This window comes from Tenrec ecaudatus, chromosome 14, assembly GCF_050624435.1.
Source record: "Tenrec ecaudatus isolate mTenEca1 chromosome 14, mTenEca1.hap1, whole genome shotgun sequence".
Taxonomy (NCBI): domain Eukaryota; kingdom Metazoa; phylum Chordata; class Mammalia; order Afrosoricida; family Tenrecidae; genus Tenrec; species Tenrec ecaudatus.
In genome coordinates, this window is record NC_134543.1 from 97,216,870 (window position 1) to 97,231,470 (window position 14,601).

The following is a 14,601-nucleotide window of genomic DNA, read 5'->3' on the forward strand; positions in this document are numbered from 1 at the left end:
AACGCTGTTCATGTCCCTGCTGTAGGATCGGGATCTCGCCAGAAGCTTCATCCACATTTGTTTTGTTTTGTTTTTAAATTGCCGGTACTTTGAGATGTGTGCGAAAGAGGGTCACATCAAATTCGACCTAAATCCGTAACAGAAAGTCCATGAAGCCATGACAAGGATAGGCAGAAGCTAGGCGTCCGCTTCTTAATTTGTGTCGAAGAGCGACACTTTTAGCCCCCCGAGCCCATCACCTGCAGCCATTCCGATTGCAGTCAGGTCTGCAGGAGCTTTCGGTGCCGGCTGCACATGCACGCACCTGGCCACGCAGAGGCTGGCCCACCCAGCAGTGGGAGTACCTGAACCTGCAGGAGGGGCTCTTGACAAGTGTCCGGTGCTTGAAAGCCCAGGCAGGCAGCATGTTATTTTCCTTGAGAGCAAAACAAACCATGAAAGGCCGGTAGCAATATAACGAAATGTGAACTTCTGATGAAGCATAATTGCGTGTTCTATTGAAGCACTGCAGATGCTCTCTTTGCCGTGTTTCTGTGTGCTTAACTAGGGTGCCAGTATTAGAAGAGTACGAGAGAGTGGTGGTAACATTTGTGAAAAAATGAGAGTATCAGTTTAGATTTTAGAGGCCAAACAACTGTCTGAATATAGGAAAATTACAGGCTACTTAAAAAAATTTTTTTTTCTACCATTTTACTTCTCTGTTGTTTGTAAATGTGTAATTGTGTTCTTTGACAAGGGGTGGGGGGTGGGGGAGCAAGCACTTCTTTATAGAATGTGTGATGCCACACAGCTTCCACCAGATTTCCTACGGCATGTGGGAGTAACAGTTGGCCTGGTGCCCTCTGGTCTGCATGACCTCAGCACCGTGTCCCCAAGAGTCCCAAGAGCACACATGCACGTGTGAGGAGCTCACTGAAGGCACACATCCAAGTGGCTGAGAGTGTGGACTCCTAAGCCCTGGCGGTCTTGCCCTGGCTGGGAAGCGGACTGTCCCGTGGCAAAGTGGATCCACCGCAAGACATGGCTTCCCCTTCCCTGACCTTGTTTCGAGACTTAGTGAGCTTCTTTTGAGATCCTGGGACTCCGCAGTGGCCTGCCTGCCGCAAGCCATGTATGAAAGTTTCAGGCAATCTCTTTGATTAGGCGGCGGGATGACATTGTCATTGTTCGTGTTTTTAGGGGAACTTCTCCATCCGCACAGCCAAGATGCAGCAGCACGTGTGTGAAACCATTGTCCGCATCTTTAAGAGACACGGTACGTCCTTTGGAAACGAGCTCGTTTCTTCTCAATAGGTGTTATTGCTTCTCTTCTCGCGACCCGAATGTGCCATTAGTGGATTGGCGCGCTAGATTCGGCTGTACGCAAGGGGATCATGTGACGTTCACGCTGCTTTCCCCAAGTCAGCTTGATGGGGAAAGCTCATTTGAAGGTGACAACCTTGCTCCTGAAATTCAGTGGGGTTTGTGAGTCACAGCTACCCCTAACTAGCAGGCTTATCCAGAGAGTTGCTGCCCCTCGCAATGGGAGATGCACAGAGGTTGAATTCCGTGTTCCCCGCTTACTTAGCGGTCAGGGTTGTGTTCATTTTAAGCTGACGACACGATGATACTTTTTTTTATTCTTGTTTCTTAATTTGGTGTAGGGGCTGTCGAAGTGTGCACCCCACTTCTGCTCCCCCGAAATCGGCTGATGTACGAGCACAACGAAGCCGCCTTCTTCATGGACCACAGTGGGATGCTGGTGATGCTCCCTTTCGACCTGCGGGTGAGGCTGGGGACACTCTGCTGGCCCACGGGCACCATGTCTGGTCACAGTGCGGGTGTCGATGTTAAAGGAGGACCTCCCCCCCACCCCCCCGTCAGCCCTTTCTCTAAGCACTTACTCCTCGACATGCCCCTTTAAGAAACGACTCTGACTCTTTCCCTCGGCCTCCGAGCAGGCGGCGGCAGGATTCTAAAGCTCAGCCATGGCCAAGATTAAAGCCCGGGACCTTCGCGGCAAGAAGAAAGAAGAGCTGCTCAAACAGCTCGACGATCTGAAGGTGGAGTTGTCGCAGCTGCGCGTTGCCAAAGTGACAGGCGGCGCGGCGTCCAAGCTCTCCAAAATCCGAGTTGTCCGCAAATCCATTGCTTGAGTTCTCACCGTCATCAACCAGACTCAGAAGGAGAACCTCAGGAAGTTTTACAAGGGTAAGAGGTACAAGCCCCTGGATCTGCGGCCCAAGAAAACGCGAGCCATGCGCCGCCGCCTCAACAAGCATGAGGAGAGCCTGAAGACCAGGAAGCAGCAACAGAAGGAGCGGCTGTACCCACTGCGCAAGTACGCAGTCAAGGCCTGAGCGGTGCGCATCAATAAAACAAACTGGCTGAAAAAAAAAAAAAGAAAAGAAACGACTCTGAAGAGTGTTCTCAGACTGCCTACAGATCTAGAATGTAGTAAGCACTTGTGACCCTGTGAGGACCCACCGAGCTGTGCACACGTGCTTCTGACTCTACAGGCCGGAGCCCTGCGCGCTCAGCGTCAGGTGGTCCTGCAGGTTCACCTGGACATGTCCTTTGCGTCTTCACATCTGGGCCACATCTTCAGTGTCATCTTTAAGGGGCTACTGTCCGCCGAGGCTGGGAGTTGGCTCCATCCAGTTCGTGGCTTGTTAGCATCTAGAACAATTAAATTCTTGTTCTAGCACAGGACCCTCCTCCTGCTTGCTTTCCCCTGACCTCTCGGGGCCCCCTGGCAGCCTCTCTAAGTGCTGGCTGCCAGCCGTTCCTCTGTGAGTCCCACGGTAGACTGGAAGGAAAATGCAATGCGCAGGAGGGGCCGAGTTTAACTCCCCTGATGGACAAAGCGCTTACAAATGCCCGCCCCGTCTCTTTTTAATTTTTCCTTAAGGGTAGAAGCCTGTGGATCAGTGAACAGAGGGTACAAACAGGCAGTCGTGAGAAGAGGAGAAACACAAAACCGATAAACATCAGAAAAGATGGCCCGCCTCACTAAGAAGGAAATGCAAATCAGAACTCTACCAACTTCCCCCAGCAGACTGGCAAACCTATTTAATAACGCCCATGGGGCAGCAGGGCACCGGGAACTGGGTGCTTTCATGCGTTGCTGGTGGAAATGTAAATTGCCAAACATTTAGAAAGGCAACCTAAGAGCACTTAATGAGATGAAACCATTGTAAGTGTACATACTGTGTATGCTTTGGACCAACAATCCCAACTTGAGTTTATCCAAAGAAGGAAAGCACGTTGGGGCACAGGTGTCAGAGGATACTTGTTGCAAAGTTGTGGGGGTCAAAACTGAAAATGTGGCATGCTCTCCAGGCGAAAAACAGCTAAGTAATTAGAGTGCATCGAGAATATTAGCTACTAAAAAGAAACCATCTGTGTTTTATAGAGACCAAATATTCGAGGGCTACCCCCCCCAAAACAGTATTGTGCTGGGCAGAGTGGAGCTTGCATAGTACACATTTTTCTCACTAGGTGAGCATCAAGCAACTTGCTCTGAGTTAGTGCACCCAGTGGCGTCACCTGGGAAGAGTCTCTCTAATCACAGTGAATTTTTTCATAAAAGCAGTTTTTCTCAAACCTCTTTTTTTTTTAATGGCTAATTTAAGAGAACAGTGTGCAGCTGTGAAACTTTGTTTCCTGCTCGGTAAATATGCCTCAGTAACTGTTGTGATGTTGAACAGGACAGCCTATGGGAAACACCTGAGTATATGAGTGGTTTTCTCATTTCAAAAATGGTGAAATGTTGATTGATGACAAACTGCATTCTGGACGGCAATCACCTTCCTGAATGGACGAAAATGTTGACTTGTAGTGCATTTGGAGCTCGTTCCACCAGGCTAGACAGTTAATCAAGCTTTCTATTTAGAGGTCCTGAAAAGATGGCATAACAGTGTGCAACAAAAAAGGCCTGATTGTGGCAGACAGGACTGGTTTTGCCACCCACCTGCTCATGCTGCCATCTCAGTGCAGCAGTGTTTGGCAAAAAACAGCATGCCCATGCACCTGACTCACCTGACCTTGCTCCACTAGACTTCATTTTGCTGCCACAAATCAGGAGGGACATGAAAGGACAGCGATAGGACTTTGTAGAAGAGGTGAAGAACAAAGCCAGGGACGTGCTGTCAGCCATCCAAACAGATGAGTTTGAAAAATGTTTCCAAGAGTGGATTTGACAAATGTATTAAGTGCAATGGAGAGTACTTTGCAGGTGACAAGAATATTTTGTTAAAAAATTTAAATACTGCATAGCTTTGGAGGGGGCGATTCCAGGTTTTGGGGGTATATATGATATATATACATATACACATTTGTTATATGTGTAATTAAATAATGCATATAAATTCTTAGTTATGTTTGATCTTTAGTAATTTCTCCAGCAGCTAGGAAAAAACACATTTCCAAGAATACCTAGTATCCCATTTCTAAAGAAAGGAAGTGAAGAGCTTTTTTAAAAACGTGTGTGTACACATCAGGGCCATTGCACACTTGCAGGGCTGACCGCTCCCTTGCAGGTGGGAATGACTGTGCACCGGCTCATTTGTCTGGCTGCAGAGTACAGTGGCTAAGAAGGTACACAGGCCTTTCACCTGAGTTTCTGGGCTGGCAACGAGTGGGATCAGAGTCGTCCTTTTTAATATGTTCTGTGTGCGTGGCTTATGGCGGTAACGTAATTTGCCTTCATTGTTTAAGAAGGCTCCTCCATGTTCTTCTGTAGAAAGTAAAGTGACTTGTGAGGAAGTTGCTGCGTGTGGCTGAATGGATTTGGTCGCGTGGTGCGCAGAGTATAGGTGCTCCAATGGAATTTCAAGTCTGTGACCTTTCCAGAAGCGGGTCTCCAGGCCTTACTCCAAGAAAGACGGGAGCAGGTTCAAATCACCAGCCTTTCGTCTGGTAGTCATCTAGCCAGGGCTTCCCAAAGCGGGAGATCGCACTCCCTGGGAGTCTTAGGAACTGCCGAAGCAGACAGCTGTACTTTATCCCAGGTGATGGGCGATAGTACAAATGTGTTTCACTGCCTGGAGAGCATTCTTTTTATTAATTTTTTTTTTTTTGCAGTAGGCCAAGTCTGTTAGGAACCTATGGCCTGGCTTATCCATTTGTACCACCCAGGAAGTACAATATTTCAGAGGTGAATCGTGTATCGGACATAGCAACTGTATAAAAGGAAGGATAAAACATAAGCATTTGCGTAGTTTTAGACTTAAAATTGAGTTCTTATTCCTTAAAACATTGGCAGGCCAAAGTGCAAGTTTATCAATATCACCAACCTTTCTGTGAGTTACACAAAAGCAATAGAAACAAATAGAACGCACTTGGAGATTTTGACCCATTAGTTAATACTGTTCTACATGCTCTCTTGGAGGTAATCTGACAATAGTTTAATAAGTTGTATTATTAAGGATTTTGCTTAGAGTTCTTAAAAGAGCTGTAGGAGAATCAGGAAATCCACCATGAAAAATGATAACCATTTTATTTTACTGCTTTAAGTGATACTCTGAAAAATTTGTCACAAAAGATTTAAATTTTTATTTGTACTGGTTTTGATTTGCATAGCAAATGTTGGCAGAGAAAGAGCTTTAAGTAGGGAACCTCCTACAGCTTCAATTTCAAAAGTAAACTTTTCTCAAATCCAAAAACCTAGGAAATATCAGCAAACACCTAACCAAACTCACTGCCTTTGAGTCAGTTGTGACGCACAGTGGCCCTATAGGACAGGTTATATAGGACGGCCCGTGTGGGTATCCTAGGTGGCAAATCTCCATGGGAATAGAAAGCCTCCTTCTTCAGAGCAGTGGGTGGTTTTGAACAGCTGACGCGGCAGTCGGCAGCCCAACACATAACCTACTATGGCCACCAGGGCTCTTATGAAATGTCACAGTGAGTGAGTTTGGGCGATTGAGTCTCCAACGCTGATTAAAGCTTCATGCGCTCGTTCCAAAGCGCGTGAGTGGTGCTCGGTGCACCACCACAAGGATGCGCTGGAAGCCACTCTGTTATACACGTTGTGGTTGGTTGCTGTTGAGTCGGCTCCTAGCCGTAGCGGCCCATCTGTACAACAGAACAAAACACCGCCCGGTCCTGCGTCATCCTCACAATTGCTGTTTAGATCCACTGTTGCAGCCACTGTCTCGAGCCCTGTCATTGGGGGTCTCCTTTTTCACAGACTCTCTACTCCCCCGACAACTTACCTAAAGTCGCCCTCCCATGTCACTTCTTTTTTTAATTTTTATTTATTCATTTATTTTTTGTCATTTTTTATTAATAAATCTTTTTATTGGGGCTCATACAACTCTTATCACAATCCATACATACATCAATTGAGCAAAGCACCCTTATACATTCGTTGCCCTGGTCATTCTCAAAATTCGCCTTCCACTTGGGTTCCTGGAATCAGCTCGGTTTCCCTTTTTCCTCTCCCCCTCCCTCCCCGCGCCCACATCCCTTCTAAGGAGCTTTCTGGTTGCGCTTCCCAGATTGGCGGTGCGTCCCATGGTCTTCACCAGCACCGTAATTCAGGTGCATCGATTGGCAGCCTGCCGTGTTCCTTGTCCAACTTTCACATGCATATGAGGTGGTTAGAAAGGCCCTAGGCTTGGGACCAATGTCTCTTAGTCCTCAATTGAACAGGGTGAAAGTTATGGTATGTGAATTGAAGAGTGTGGTGACTGGCATCACTTGGCGTTGATCTGCCTTTATCTTTATCTTTCAGATTCCTTTTGCAAGATATGTGGCACGAAATAACATAGTGAATTTAAAACGGTAAGAAATGACTGGCGCGGGGGTGGCTCTCGTTCAGTGGCCGTGGGAAAGAACCCAAGGACTGATGGTTGATCTCGAGTGATCCTTGCACAGTGAAGATTCTGAGCTTCAGTGTCCATCTCCAGTACCACCTGCCATTCGTGGGTGATCTGGAGTCAAGCTCTCCCTCTTTGGAAGAACGGTCTCAGTTGGGTTCTCTCTGCCCCAGGCTTTGAAAAGGCCTCCCTCCAGGCAGCCGCCTTAATCATTCTCACAAAAGGTTCCTTGCAAAAACATCTGGCTGTTCTTGATCACAGATGGCCCCTTTTAAAATTTAATTGGAGGGACAAGTGGCCCATGGGCTCTGTGTGAACACTGCCTACCCAGGGGAGTGAACAAAGGCTCTTTGTAGAGGAGTGGAACCAGCAGGAGGGCCGCTCAGGACCGCCTCTGAGCACTTAGCATTGCCAAATGCTTTCCTGCACATTTAAAACCCTCCACCTTCCTACACGGGGCAGTTGCTGTCAACAAGGCACTCTAACTCCCAAGCTCTTTTCTCCCGTGAAATCGGCTCTTTGTGGACTGCTTTTGTTGTAGCCACAAAGCACTCAGCTAGTAGCTCTGGTCTTAAGGTCTGGGTATTCCCTGTGTAGAAAGTAAGCACTTTAGGTAGGTGATGGTCGCTTCCTTTCTCCTTCAGACTTTTTTTTTTTTAATTAAAACATTCTTGCCAGGAGGATAAGGGGAAGGTAGGGGGAGAAAGAGGGAACCCATCACAATGATCTACCTATAACCCCCTCCCAGGGGGATGGACAACAGAAAAGCGGGTGAAGGGAGACATCAGTCAGTGTAAGACATGACAAAATAATAATAATTTATAAATTATCAAGGGTTCATGAGGGAGGGAGGAGGTGGGAGTGGGAGAATGAGGAGCTGATACCAAGGGCTCAAGTAGCAAGAAAATGTTTTGAAAATGATGATGGCAACAAATGTACAGATATGCTTGGCACAATGGATGTATGTATGGAGTGTGTTAAGAGTTGTAAAGCCCCAGTAAGATTATTAAACAATTAATTAACTAAAAGAACCTAGATCACAGAGCAAGAGTGCAGTCTGTCACTACGCCCTTGCAGATCATACCAGTCATGGTTTCCATCTTTGTTTCTCTTCTTTTGTCTGATAGTAGGTCGCTTACCTAGATTTGCTTCCAGTAAATCTCTCTCTCTCCAGATACTGTATAGAACGTGTGTTCAGGCCTCGCAAGTTAGACCGATGTCATCCCAAAGAGCTTCTGGAATGTGCCTTTGATATCATCACGTCTACCACCAACAGCTCTCTGCCCACTGCTGAGGCCATCTACACCATCTATGAAATCATCCAAGAGTTCCCCGTGCTCCAGGTTCCTGCCCATGGTTTCTAGTCTAAGATCCGTCACCACCACCTCCAGTTCCCCGCCCTGCCCCCCGGGCCCCAGTCCTTCACCGACCTGGGAGAAGCTACAGAACTGCTTCTTGTTCGTAGTGAAGTCACTGAGAACAATTGGGTGGCGTGGCCCTTGCAGTTCATCTCCGGCTCCTGCCTCTGCTTCGACAGGAACCGATTTGTGTTGTCTGGCTTGGAGGGGAGGGCGTTGTTTCTGTCTGTACCCACACGTCCCACTGCCAGAAGCCGGGCTATGCTTCCACTCTGGATGCTCTCAGCATGTTCCTGTGCTCTGCGGCACCCTCATGGCTGCCTCCTACTGCTCCTCATCTTGTAGCTCCTCAGCTTCACGGCTCCTCGGGTGCTTGCACACTCCTGGGGCCAGTGGGCACCACTTCTGGCTCACTGGTTTACTCTAGTCGGGCCTCCCCTACACACACACACACACACACACACACACACACACGGTTTACTCCCACGCCTGTCCTGCCGATCACAGCGTGGCTTTGTCTGGAAAGCCTGCTCTCCAGGTGGCCATTGCTCTGAGCCCCTGCCCCTCGCTGCTTTATTGGCGCCCTTTCCTCTCAACGCCCACAGCACCTGAAGGGACTCCTCCCCGTTGTTCACCCTGAGTTCTATGCGTTGGCTTCCCCAAATCCAAGTGCGTGCTCTCTCAGGGCAGAGCCCGCGTGGTCATTCTTTGTGTGTAGCCCTCCGCACCACACTACTGCGCACAAGTGTTCACCGGCTTGGGTGGGCAAAAATAGCAGGCATGGCCATCCCAACACCTGTGCTTCTAGGTCAGTTACTGCCGAGCCCGATCCTCGTACTCAGACCCCTGCTTCAATCCCCGCTTTCTTAGATGGCTGACGGCCGGTCAGCGCCTGGCTGATGCACATAAGGAAGTGTCAGGTGCTCTGCTTCCCTTAGACTACAGCGTAAAAAGAATGCCTGTGGAAAAATAAACTACAAGAAAGCATAGGTCATCCCTAACATACCACCGGTTCCTTTAGGAACCAGTTCTGGTGTAAGTTACGCACCTCTTTTTTTTTTTTAAGCTTTCGTTATTCCTGCCTTTTATTGTCTGTATTTTAAGCAATCTGACCTTTATTTGTCATTGGGCCTGGAAATCGTACCCCAAATGTACAGGTCTCCCTGAACTCTGTGTCTCGTACGCAGTGCTCCTGATGAGATGGACAAAAGCAGCGGGGTGCCAGTGCAGACCAGCGTGCCTGCACTGAGTCACAGGCGTGTGCTCCCGTGCAGCCTTGCAGAGCATCGGGGTGCAGCGGAGGGCTGCTCGTGTGACTGTGCTGCCTTCGTGATGCAAGTCCCCGTGTCACCTTCTCTGTGTCCTAGGAGAGAAACTACAGCATTCACTTGAACCACACCGCGTTGTTGAAAGCCATCCTGCTGCACTGTGGGATCCCGGAGGATAAGCTCGGTCAAGTCTACATTATTTTGTATGATGTCGTGGTAAGCATGGCGTTACTTGGACTCATAGGGGAGGATGGTGGTGATTCATGGTCATTTCCATAATGATAGAACCATGAAACTGGTGGTCAATTCTAGGTTGATTTGACACCCTCACCCCAAGAACAAAGGAAATCTTCTCTCGGTATCGCACTGGAACGCAGGAAATGGATAAGCTGTCAGTACTCGGCTACCTAATAAAACCAAAACCCATTACCGTTGGGCCAGTCCAACTCTCAGCAACCCTGGAAGACAGAGTAGAGCTGGCCCAGGGGGTTTCCGAGCCTGTGACCTTTGTGGAAGCCGACTGCCACAACTTTCTCCCACGGACCTGCTGGTGGTGGACTTGACCTCCAGCCTCTGATGGGCAGGTCCTTAACCACTCTGCCCGCAGGGCCCTTAGTGCACAAGCACTGTCTGGCATGGAATTTAGCAGACACGCTAATCACTGCTACAGAGAGCAGCACTCTCCCTTGGCCTCATCTGTTTTGCGAGTTACTTTAAGATGTCTTGACTCGTCGCACTGATGTGTTTATGCAGAAATGGAAATGAAGGGAGCTCGTGGCACAGTGGGTTAAGCATTGGGCTGTCAACCACAGGGTCCCTGGTTCAACCACCCGTGAGTCCACGGCAGGAAGATGAAGCAGTCTGCCTCTGGAAAGATTTACAGTTCAGAGGCCCTCTGGAGCAGGGCTACTCTGTCCCAGGCCCACTGTGAGTCAGAAACAAGCCAGCGGCAGTGGTTGTCGGCTTGCTTTGGTGCACCTGATGTGCCAGGACATGGAGTGGCCCTGGCTGCCACACAACGATTGTGAGGGTGACTCGGGACCAGGCAGTGTTTCCTTGTATTGCCCAGGGGGTCGCAGTGAGGCAGAACCGACTCAGCAGCCCCTAACGACAACAAGCGGCTTTTATTTGAGCACAGTCGACGTGTGTCACCTACGAGAAAATTGCTCGAGACCATGAACAGGGCCAGAATTCAAAACGAACGGCAGAAGTTGATGCGTTGAGAGCTTTTAACTTCTTCCCTCATCGCTTCAAAGTAAAAGAGCCTACTGGTTCTTTTCACAGATATTTGCTTGATTAACAAATGTTGGTTGAACTCTTCTGTTTCTAAGGTCCTCTAGGGTGGTTTTTAAGGAGTACCTTCCTGCAGAAAAGGATTGACTCCTCTAATTTGTACATTATTCATGAACCTACTTCTTAAGGCAAAAGCTCAGTAATTGGTCCTGACACGTGCCAGTCATAAAAAAGTTAGCATTCGTTGGACACCTCCATGGGCCAGGTCGTGTTCAAAGCTCTTTCAACTTCTGTCCTGCACAGAGGCCGTGAGAGTGTTCGTGTGCGTGCACTCCCCGTGACTCTGGCAACCTGCCTGAGCGCATCACTTGATCGAGTTAGAGCTCTGGGTCGGCTGAAATGGCTGGGCCCCTCTTGCAGCTTCATTTGTCGTCCCTTTCCTGCGTGGCTGAGGCAGTGGCACCTCCAGTTGCTCTCCCCTGCTTTAGCCATTACTGAGGTAGCACGCCTTATAATGTGTTTGCACACACAGAACCCACAGGGGGACAGTGAGCGTTTGAAATCACCACTCGCTTATGGTGCTGGGACGCAGGTGTTTATCTTTTCCCAGCTTCCCTTTATGTTCAGTATCATTTTACACAAAGAAGCTGAGAGACATTCAGGAGATGCAGTGCCCAACCATGTCAGACCGCCTCTGCTCAGGCAGAACTCAAGTGGAAGTCCATTGTGGCTTGTTCATGCGCCAGAGGCTCACCTGCCTTGTCTTCCGACTGGCGGACCCTGGCTTGACAGTTTCCGAATGGGCCTCCCCTCCCCCAAAGGGTGGCTGCTGCTTTGGCGGTGGCAGACACAGCATCATCTGCCAGTCACAACGCTGGCAGAGACACCAAGGCTTCTGTAGAGGGCCTCTGGCGCTGCCCTGTCCTGACCCCACCCGTGGCGCCGTGTGCCAGTGTGGGATGACGTGCCCAGAGGCTCTCAGTGCTTCAGAGTTGTTCCCTCCTGCCCAACAGAAACGCCCCCGACTGAGCCCACTCAGATCACGATGGCCAGGTCATCCAACAAGGCCGTCATCCTCCTCTTTCGTGTGTGTGTGTGTGTGTGTGTGTGTGTGTGTGTGTGTGTGTGTGACTGAATTCACATTTTTGAAACAACTGCAGTCATGGTGACTTCTAAAGCAAGATTTTTGAGGAATTGAATAATAAGGTTCTCTGAATTGCAGGATGCATCCTGTAAGTTCAGGAGCAGTTTGTTCAAGATGCTGGATGACTGTCTAAATTGCCCTGGCAATGGTGTCTTCTTCCAGTCAGGTGTGGTGACACTCAGTGCCCCCTTTTCTTCTCCTTTAGACGGAAAAGCTGACGAGAAGAGAAGTGGAAGCTAAATTTTGTAATCTGTCTTTGTCTTCTAACAGCGTAAGTGCCTCCCAGCGGTGCTGGTGCAGCTTTCTCTGTACTGTCGTGAGCCCAGATCCTTCCCGTGGGGAGAAAGCAGCCCTTCCCACCACTCCGCAGTCGGGTCTTGTTCCCCCTTGAATGTTGGTAGGTGCCATGGCAACCTCCTCCGGGGTTAGGAGAAGAACGCACCTACGCGGGTGATGACAGGATGTCTCCTAACCTGCTGTAATCGCCCTGGTTGCTCGTGGTCACCAGATACCGTGGTAAAGGCTGCAGAGCCCCCATGGAGCTAATCCAGAACTAGCTGTCTTCTCCTGAAATCGGCCCTTGGGGACAGGAGTGAAGCTCAGCAAATCCATTCGGGTATTACTCTTGGTCCCCTGGCTCCTCCGACTTGAACTAGAGCTCTTACCACCCTGGCCCATTTCCTACTCCTAAAATTTTGCATTTGAGCCCATTGGCAATATGGAAAGGCCAATGGGGGAACAAGCTTGTTGCATTCCTTCTACAGGCAAAGGATTGGTCCCAAATCTTTGGCAAGGTAACCCGCACTTTATTGAGCAGGGGAAGACCATGGGGGATTACTTCCTTCCTGCCTGTTTACATATAAGAAGGGTTTTTTGTTTTCCCCCTAACTTTCCAAGAACCATTCTAGCCCCTGCTCTGTCACACAAGCCCATGGTCCCGTGGTGATCAGCAAAATCCACAGACGGGTTGGATCACCATGTGATTGTACATAGGTGAGGCTGTCATTTGGCGTCTCAGACACCTGCGGTGGGGCAGGCAGGCAAAGAGGAATGCGTTGGGACCACAGGCTGAATTCACTGTCTCAATGGCTGGTGGCCCACAGGCAGCCGGGAGAAGATGCATGCAGCAGATGCTGACCCTCAGCTCTAGGCCAGCTTTCCCAGGGCCAGGCCCAGCCACAGTCCACAGACACCTCCCATTCCGCTTACAGGTGGGGAACCTAAACAAGACGCCTGGCGCGAGGAGTCTTGCGCATTGTGCCAGGTTAAACTTAAGTATTTAATCGTGGGCATTAGGGACCTGCGAGGTAGCCCAGTGGTAGACAGTCAGATAGGAAGAACTCTCTGCACTGGTTCTCCAGGGACTCGTGTTGTTGACACGCACACACATCTGTGTAGCAGAAGTCCCGTTCGTAAAGAGCACGGAGATTTGACGCGGGTACAGGGAAAGCTTGAATGTATGGCGGTACCATTTTAACCCAGGACAGTTCTCCACTACCATGACTGCGTTGGATGCTTGAAGGCGCCAGCCCCAAAGGCTCTGTTGACCTCATTTGACGTTTCAACCAGTCCCCCAAGCATGTAGACAGTTGCACATGCTCCAGCTGCATCCGTTGCTGAGTGCCAACTGTTTTGCATTTGGCCCAGTTCTCCTCGCTGTGATGTGAAGATTAATTGTGTCATTGATTTAGTTCTTCCCAAGGAATGGGCCAGGCCCACAGAGAGAGCCTCCCTCGCCCTTGCCCTGTTCCAGGCAAGAGGCTGGGCCCAGCGGGTCAGAGCTGGGCTCTGGGGTGGAGCCCTGAGCCGGGGAAAGCCTGGTCAGGAGGCTGGCTGCAGGCGGACAGTGAGGCGCATCACACAGACAGCTACAAATAGGGAAGAGGGTGCTCCCGACACATTGGGTGTAGTGTTGGAATGCGTCAGGCCTTGCCTTCCGGCCCTCACATGCAGTACTGGCAATGGCTCTACTAGCAGCAGCGCGTGACCACGCAGTGGGACGAGAAGGTTACAGAGGCACGGCACGGGCTTGGAAATGGGTGGGAGGGGCTCTGCTGGCTCCGAGGTTTGCTGTCCTGGGGTCAGCATAGCCTGTGGGCGCGCATCTAACGCACTTCGGGGAGGTCCTCCGTGGTTATTGGAACAAATTATCCTCAGCCGGGATTGTGCAAGGGATCGGGTGACTTTAGACCACGAGATCCCCCTCGTGGAGGTGTAAAAGCTCTGCCCACCCCTTATGTGTACAAAACCGGGTGGGAAGCACAGCTCCCCCTACCACGTTCTGGAAGCTAACTGTGCCTTTTGCTTTCCAGCTGTGTCGGCTCTACAAGTTTATTGAGCAGAAGGGAGACTTGCAAGACCTAACACCAACAATAAATTTGTTAATAAAGCAGAAAACAGGCGTTGCCCAGTTAGTGAAATACGGTGTAAAAGATCTCGAAGACGTGGTTGGACTGATGAAGAAACTCGGCATAAAGTTACAGGTTTGGCGACCCTTTGGGTTCTGGCTCAGTAAGGGTAGAGCATCCATGAGAACGCTAGCGGGAAAGGAGTTTTGTTTTTCTATGGCTGGTGCGTCCTTGATTTCTCCCACAAACACTCTGCTCCCTCCATTCCAGAGTACTTGCTATCTAAGTCAGAATTCGGGCCTACATTCAGGATTTTTCTGTGCCGTGACAAATCACGACTCCCGTTGTGCGGCCATTCGTGCTGCGTACCTGAGCGTCCGAGGGGGCTGTCCGCAAGAGGCGGGTGGGTTTCTCTGACCTGGCGGGCGGGCGGAGCCGGACCTGGAC

General features: G+C 49.9%; 1 protein-coding gene and 1 pseudogene across 1 annotated transcript in view; both read left to right on the forward strand.

Moving 5' to 3' along the window:
* EIF2AK4 (eukaryotic translation initiation factor 2 alpha kinase 4) overlaps nt 1-14,601 on the forward strand; it is a 104,438-nt gene that overhangs the window by 71,868 nt on the left and 17,969 nt on the right. The window contains exons 22-28 of the mRNA XM_075531914.1: nt 1,180-1,255; nt 1,644-1,765; nt 6,719-6,768; nt 7,978-8,146; nt 9,529-9,645; nt 12,012-12,077; nt 14,119-14,289. Of these exons, the coding sequence (XP_075388029.1) occupies nt 1,180-1,255; nt 1,644-1,765; nt 6,719-6,768; nt 7,978-8,146; nt 9,529-9,645; nt 12,012-12,077; nt 14,119-14,289 (771 nt within the window). The remainder of the gene's footprint in view (nt 1-1,179; nt 1,256-1,643; nt 1,766-6,718; nt 6,769-7,977; nt 8,147-9,528; nt 9,646-12,011; nt 12,078-14,118; nt 14,290-14,601) is intronic.
* On the forward strand, nt 1,923-2,355 carry LOC142425899 (large ribosomal subunit protein uL29-like; annotated as a pseudogene).